At 32.8% G+C, this 8345-nt stretch overlaps 1 protein-coding gene across 1 annotated transcript in view; it reads left to right on the forward strand.

Moving 5' to 3' along the window:
- Positions 1-8345, forward strand: part of ITPR2 (inositol 1,4,5-trisphosphate receptor, type 2) — a 455230-nt gene that overhangs the window by 370990 nt on the left and 75895 nt on the right. The window contains exons 50-51 of the mRNA XM_012002420.1: positions 4021-4185; positions 7753-7948. Coding sequence (XP_011857810.1) covers positions 4021-4185; positions 7753-7948 — 361 coding nt within the window. The remainder of the gene's footprint in view (positions 1-4020; positions 4186-7752; positions 7949-8345) is intronic.

Below are 8345 nucleotides of genomic sequence, written 5' to 3' on the forward strand. Positions count from 1 at the left end.
TCTCTCTCTCTCTCTCTCTCTCTCTGTCTCTCTGTCTCTCTCTCCACACACACAGACACACACACACTCTTTTTCACATAATATGGTCACTGAATGCTCCTAACTACTTCTAGTTGCAGAAACAGAAAACTGCTGCAGTGTTGGGGTTAAAGTAGGATGAGCTGAATTTAGTAAGAGACACTATCATTTACATGACCTGTGCTTACTGTTCTGTTTTGTCAGCAATTTAAGAGATTTCCAGGGTGATTTTGACTGCATGCAAATTTTGCCTTACACATTGATCTTAGAACCTTGTCCTGCCTTAGATGTAATGCCCCTGAAATGGAGATTTTTGAATCAAACCATCTCATTTTTAGTAAGAAGTTTAACTTACATGGTTGATGAAAATATGGTAATTGAGTTGAAAATCATAAATTCAGTTTTACCTTTCAATAAATAAGTAGACAGTCTTTTTCTTATATGATTTATTCCTAAAAAATAGGTCATGTTTTCCCATAGGAACAATGTAAGATGGGGATAGAATTCTTGATCAGGGACGGAGTACCAAATAACACCAAATGAATAAGGTAAAGACAAAGATAAAGCAGCTATAAATGTCTGTGATCAAGTAAAATAGTAACATGTAAAGGATATCACACAGAATTCTACAGCTATGAAGGAGCTTAAGGATTATTCCCTTCTAGGCATTTCATTTTAGATATGAGAAAACAAAGTCCTATAGACACCAGGAGGATTTACCAAAGCAAGAAATTAGTGGCAGAGCCAAGACTGGAACCAGATGACCCGCCTTCGAATTCAGTGTCTTTCCACTATACTGTACTGTTAAAAGTCCTGCAAAGACATATCAATAACTATAAAGTATATATGAAAACATTACTTTCTTGAATAACTTATTTAACTGATAAAGTATCTAATTAAATAATTAGTTAAATTATTCAATAAAGTAGCATTTTATTATTATTCGGTAATAATCGTTACATTATTGGTTAAATAAGTAGTATTTTCATATATACCTTATAGTTTAATTAGTTAAATTATTTACCAATTAATTACTATATTGTTAACTAATTAAATTAATTAAATATATTAATTATTTAGTAAATAATTAGTAAGTAATTTAGTTGTTTAGTAAATAATTAGTAATGATTTCATAATTCGCAAATAGGTAATTTAAGTAAATTTAAATAAATGTAATGAACTTACTTTAGTATACATTAATTAAACAAACATTAATTTTGCTTTTTTTTCCAGAAGACCTATTGGTAAATCATTTGGATGGTGTATTATCGTTTTTTAAAAACTGTCCCAAAGCTTGCATTGATGTTGTTTCAATTCCATCCCTTTCCCCACCATCACACAATTCACCTCATCCCCAACAAAAACTGTATCAGGGATGGCTTTGAATAATAGACAGAGTAAGAAAATATATATATATAGGACAGTTATGGTCCTTCAAATTGACATTTGTGTGTTGACTTGAGGAACCTCTTAGCACCAGCTCAGAAGAGCCTTGTGACCATCTTGCCCAGTTTCCTGGGCACACCATCCACTTTTCGTCACCCACATGGACCCTTGCTATAATGGCATTGGCAAATGAAGAACTGGTTAGACAATGTCCACTTTTTAATGACATGAAAAGGGAAACTGTTTTAGCAACTTGCTCATTGTTGGCATAAATATTCCAAGCTTTCATGGAAAATTCTGTATGAAAACAATTTGTAAATTTCATGAAGAAAGGAGAATTCACAGTTCAACTTCTTTCCCACCCAAATCATTTATTCCTGCACATATTTCCCCTTCACATGAACACTTTAAAACAAAAGGACACCAAGTTCCCTGTTTTTGATCTCAGCAGAAATAGGTAGACGCCACTGTCAGTATCAACTCCACTCCACGTCAAGACTTAGTGAAGAGAACAGGAATCTATTCGTCAAGCTCTAGATCAAGGTTCAAAAATAAAACAAAAACCAAAACCTGAAAACAAATAAGGCAAATCTTTATTTTTCAGGTGAAAATGGTGGAGTCTCTTTTAGGAAGAAATGTAGCCTTGTTTTTGCATTATTTGAGAAATGAAACGTATTGTTCTTTTTGATAATTTAAATTCAGTGTATTTTTTTCCTCAGTATATGGAGCTTATAAATAGTTTTTCTGCATCATTTTTATGATTTCATTTAGAGAATTAGAGATCATATAAACAATGTGTCTTAAACATATTCATCTTTCTGAAAATTCATGACTCCATTTATTAATTTTATTTTTATACAACTTATTTCTATTTCATATTGAACTCTGGTGGGTGAATCAAGGTAAATAGTACAAATTTAAATAATAATGGGCATTCAAAACAATTTAAATATCTACTGAGTATTCTTCTTCTGGACACTCTTTTTCACCATTTTCAGGGGTGTTTATTGTTAAATATGTCATATAGATTAGCATTTTTATATATTTCCTGGGTTTTAAAATAATAAGTTCTTATAATATTAAACCTGCTCTTGGGCTGAAACTATAAAGGCATCCATTCTGCTACAGCTATCCTTAATAATAGCATAAAATATTGATGATGAAACACTAAACAGTGAAGTAAGACATGAATGAAGTAACAACATTGATTATTGAGAGGATGCTTAATCAGCAGGGGAGAAATTTAGGAAAGTTTTGGCCTTTTTAGTTGCTATGTTAATTTGGTTGGCTCTTCAAAACATGTAGTAGTAACCCATTTCTCACTTCATCTGTACTGATTTGAACTTCAGAAATGGAAAGGAAAAGGTTTTCCAATCCCCCGAATTTTGCATCTACTTCAAAGTGTTATGGTCCTTCTTGTGTTATTTAAAAATCATTCCATAATTTGTTAATATATATTGAACAAATCAACAATGTTGCAAAGAGCAACCTGTTTTTCCAAAATTAGGACTGGACATTTAAGGACAAATATGGTTCCATTAGATAACCTAAAGAACTCGGAACAATTAAGAAGAGCAAACTGTAAACCCTTGAAATCTGTAATTCTTTCCTTGATGACTAAGACACAAAATTGGCTCTTTGGTTTATAATTACTGCAGTGATTCTAGAACTAAATAGATGGTGCTAAGTTTATAAATCAGTGCACACACATCGTTGTTATTGCCACAGGATCTCAGTATAAATTTCTGCATTCCAAAATTATGCCACAAAAGGCAATATAAAATGTGGTTTGAATATAAATACTGTACATGGTCAGAAGCGTAATAAACACTCCAAAATGTTTATTGAATTATTATCACACATAGGGCTTAGAAAATATATACATACATTAATTTGACTCAGGTATGTAAGTATATTTATATTTTCTATGTATATAAAGTAAATTAAATACAAAAATAATTTTAATCACTTACTTGTTTAAAATACTACTCAGTAGACAAAGTCCAGAATGAAAACACAAAATCAAGAACAGCTCTCTGGATATTTTCTGAAAAGATATTTTTCTGTTATATTTACAGCATAATAAAAACATTTTACATATTACAGTTACTATAAAAATATAATAAAAGTAATATTTTTAGGAGTCATTGTATTAAGGACTTCATACGTATTATATCATTTAATCATCTGAGGGGTTCTATGAGGTGGAAATTCTTTTATTCCAGTTTTTCAGAATAAACCATTAAGTCCTTCAACTGCATGGACTAGGTCATACAACAGTAATGGAAGAGCCAAGATTTAAATCCAGACCTGTCTTGATTGCATAGTCTCTTATCATTCTCTCTCTTTCTGAAGCTGCAAAGGATGCAAGTTTTGCATGTATAATGTTTACCTGCCAATTTGTAAGCAATACTGAAGAACTATAAAATGAGAAATTATGAAAAAAGTCATGGACTTTATGAATAATAGTTTTCATCCGTGTCAAAAAGTCATAGATTTTAATGAATAATAGTTTCATCCATGTCAAAAAGTCATGGACTTCATGAATAATAGTTTTCATTCATGTGAGTTTCAGCATAAATAAGACAGTAATCTCTAATCCTTTCCTCCCTTTAGCTTTGTAATAAAATTGTATTTCTGGTGAGTTTTGTTGGAAATCGTGGCACGTTCACCCGTGGGTACCGAGCAGTCATCCTGGATATGGCCTTTCTCTATCACGTGGCATATGTCCTGGTTTGCATGCTGGGCCTTTTTGTCCATGAATTCTTCTATAGCTTCCTGGTGAGTACATCGCTATGTGGACAATCACTGCTGAAAAAGTACACAATGCTGCTGCTGCTTATGCCTCTTCCTTTGATTTTTTTTTAAGCAAAGCCTGACATTTAGGACAAATTATGTTATTTTTAGAATTTCCTAGGAAAAGCGTGAATTATTATCATTCGTAGTCTTTTTTTCTTTGGGAAACCACACAGGTGGTGGAGTTCTTTATTTCCTCTCTGAGAAGCAACCAGTCACCCCACCTCTTGACCCAGGCTTCACATGACAAGGGCTGCTTTTGCTTTCAGCCAACTAATATTTCCCTTTACATTTAAAGATTCTCCTACAGAGTGTGGGAGACAAAATAGGAGTATATTTTCTTCGGTACTGAAATCACTGTATTTTATTTATAATATCAAAAATTGTGTGTACCTTTAGAATGGCATGTAAGTAAAATGAGGGGAATTTAAAAAAATCATAGCAAAAAGACAGTTGTTTTAAGAACAGTCTTTTAGTTTTCGGTTTAATATGTCATTGCTGTTAAACTTATCTACATATATTTAACTCATTAAGCAGCTCTTTCAGATTTTTTTTCTAAAGGTTGCTTTTTAAAAAAATTCTGATTTACCTTCCTACATGTGTACTGGTTTATAGCCATAAACCAGGAGAGGAGTCAATACACATATGTGATAATATTTTGAAACTTAAAAAGCACTACCAGGTTACCATCATGATGCCATAGGAACAATTTATTTATCTTTCCAGTTCATAGTTGGCATGCAGTGGAGAGCATTGTCCAATGAGATGATCCCTGAAAACAAGTTAAAGATCTAAAAACATTTTGTTGAAAAATTTGGCTGAGTCATGAGGGACAAATCCAGCACCTCCTGCCTCCCTATTATCTAGCACACCCATTTGAGAAGACTGAAATGAGGCCAATTTTCCATATACCCTCAAACATTTGAAAGAGCCACAGTGAAGAGTAGATTTGTCTATTGTATTTTCATATAAACTTATAGGCAGTTAAGTTAGATTATTCATTAGTAGATGTTTTTTCTGTTCTAACAATCTAAATGAATTCTTTTTGCCCTGATTCACCAGAAAAAGTTCATTTTTTAACCTGTTTGTGATATATAAAGTCCTATTATACCCAGCACTTTTACCTGACTGACATGTAATATTCTATAATTTTTAAACCACTTTACTAAAGTATGATTGACATACAGAAAGCTATACCCATTTAATGTATAGGATTTGATGAATTTATAATACTTTTGTGCTCAACTTTCTTGTTTATAAAATGGATAGGGATAGTATGGGAGACTAGGAATATCAAGATCCATTAAACAGAGAATGTGTTAGTCCATTCTCACACTGCTATGAAGGTACTACCTGAGACTGAGTAATTTATAAACAAAAGAGTTTTAATTGATTCACAGTTCCACATGGCTGGGGAGGCCTCAGGAAACTTACAATCATGGTGGAAGTTGAAGGGGAAGCAAGGCATGTCTTACATGGTGGCAAAAGAAAGAGAGGAGAGCACAGGGGAAACTGCCACTTTAAAAACCATCAGATCTCCAGAGGACTCCCTCACCATCTCAAGAACAGCATGAGGGAAATCACCCCCATGATCCAGTCACTTCCAACCAGGTCCTTCCCCTGATACATGGCGATTACAATTCGAGATGAAATTTGGGTGGAGACACAGAGCCAAACCATATCAGATAATATGAAAAACATGTGAAATTATATACTCATGTTTATGTTTTTATTAACCCCATTTTCTAATTGTATTTTCCTCTGGTCTTTTATCTTTCAAGTCTTACAGTATTGATGCTAGTTTGTTCTTATTGGGTTGGTTCTGAAAAGGATATAGTCTATTTTGATGTTTAGAGTACTAGAAGAAAATTGTAATATACATAATACCAAAAATCATATGTAAGTATATTTTTTAAAGATTTTTTATATTTGAAAAATATGTGAATATTAATTCCCTGTTGTACCCAAAATTGTCAGTCCTTTATCCAGAATAATAAAAACCACACTCTAGATTCTAGTTTTCAGAAATAAATGGAAAGAACAATCAGCCTGCCCAATGTCAACAGCTTTTGTAAGATTCTGATTCCATGGGCCTAGAATGGAACCCAGGCATATGCATTTTTAGCAAGCATCCCAGGAGCTTCTGAAAGCTATAAACCTTCTCTAGAGCTGAACTACAGCACATTGCCAGATTTTTTTTTCTTTAAACCTCTGCTGAGTTAACTTAAAGAGAAATCTCGACTATGTCAACTTTCTGCTTAAATAAATTTAATAAGCCACAATGTTGACAATTTGGAAGTTGAATGTGCATTAGTTAATTTGTCTGTACTGAAGAATATTGACTTTATTTCTAAAGCTGACTGCTCCTTCCAGGAGGTAAATAGATAGCAAAATAGACTTTAAAAAAAATTAACCATCATAAAATAGCAGTTTCCTAAGGTGAGCAAACAAGTTAATATCTAGACAGCAATTATTTGCAAGACTACAATTAAATTGGACAGTAACTGTATAACCCTCAGTACTCAGAAAAAAAATAGACCAAGGCCCTGAAAGGGTATATGACACATAATTGATCATTTCAGCCAGTTCAGAAACTCTAATTACTGCCCACAGATAGAAGACAAACTCCAATTATTCCAATTTTTAAAATACTATTCATTTCCAAACAGATATTTATACCTTTCTAAAAGTGAATGTGATTTTATTGCATTTAACCAGATTTTAATAATAAAACATGTACTTTCTAATGTATAATTTCAACTTTATAATGTAGCAATAAATTAAATTGTCCTTAGTGTCTACTACAGATTGCAAACACAGAGCTTGACTAGTGCGTAGATTTTCTATTACTGAAGACAAAATAGGTAGTAACCTATTAGAGAAAGTCAATTAGCAAAATTACATATTATATTTTTGTTTCTACTTCCATTTCCAAGTATATACTTAAGTAATAGGTTTTTTCCTCATTATACCCTGTTACTAAGGAAGGATGTTTGCATTTTCCAAATATTTTTAAATTTCATACTTTTCCCACTGCATCAGACTCATGAAACTGTTCTTACAATTTCACCTCTAATCCCTTGATTAAATAATACACTTAATGAATTTCTCAATTATTCATCACTTACGAGGACCTAATTCGCATTCTCACTTAAGCCATTTTACATATTCCAGAAGTAACTGCAGAATATCAGTAAGACCAAAAATAAAGAATAAGTAGCTCAGTTGGTAAAGTACAATATAACTTTTCTGAATTCAAATGTAAAACTAAGCTATTTCTATAATGTTTTAGTAAATTGATATTATGTTGGTTATGAAACCCACAGATGCACATTATATGTTGTGCTATATGTATCTTTACAGAAAAACAGTTTATTAATATATTCTAGCTGGAGAAGAAATAAATACTTTGGTTCATTTTAAGGTGGTTTAGGTTATTTCTTTATATATAAACTAGAATGGTTTGCATTTGTATTTGTAATTATATTTATGTTTGTTCACCTTTTCCTCCAATGCCTTCTTTTCTTATTAGTATTTTCTTTATCTTTGTAGCTTTTTGATTTGGTGTACAGAGAAGAGACTCTGCTGAATGTCATAAAAAGTGTCACACGAAATGGCCGCTCTATTATTCTAACTGCAGTCCTGGCTCTCATCCTCGTCTACCTGTTTTCCATTATTGGGTTCCTTTTTTTGAAGGATGACTTCACTATGGAAGTTGATAGGCTGAAAAACCGAACTCCTGTTACAGGTATTGCTATTACCACTAAATGAGGTTTCTCTGATGGCAGATGTGACTTGTGTGTAGCTTGTTAACAGGATTACAGATAAACACGAACGGAGGAAATGTTTTCTTTTATTCCTTTGAGAATATGTTTACAGATAAACCTGAATGGAGGAAATGTTTTCTTTTATTCCTTTGAGAATATGTTTGTTTACTACTAAGAGTCAGGAATGTGAAATACTCTTAGGCTGTATATTAGCTGTCAGCGTGTACAGGGAAATACACCAGAAACATCATCCTAGCTCAGTGTCAGTAAAAAGTTTCAATAGGCCGGGCGCGGTGGCTCAAGCCTGTAATCCCAGCACTTTGGGAGGCCGAGACGGGCGGATCACAATGTCAGGAGATCGAGACCATCCTGGCTAAC

Source organism: Mandrillus leucophaeus, unplaced genomic scaffold (assembly GCF_000951045.1).
Source record: "Mandrillus leucophaeus isolate KB7577 unplaced genomic scaffold, Mleu.le_1.0 Scaffold686, whole genome shotgun sequence".
NCBI lineage: Eukaryota > Metazoa > Chordata > Mammalia > Primates > Cercopithecidae > Mandrillus > Mandrillus leucophaeus.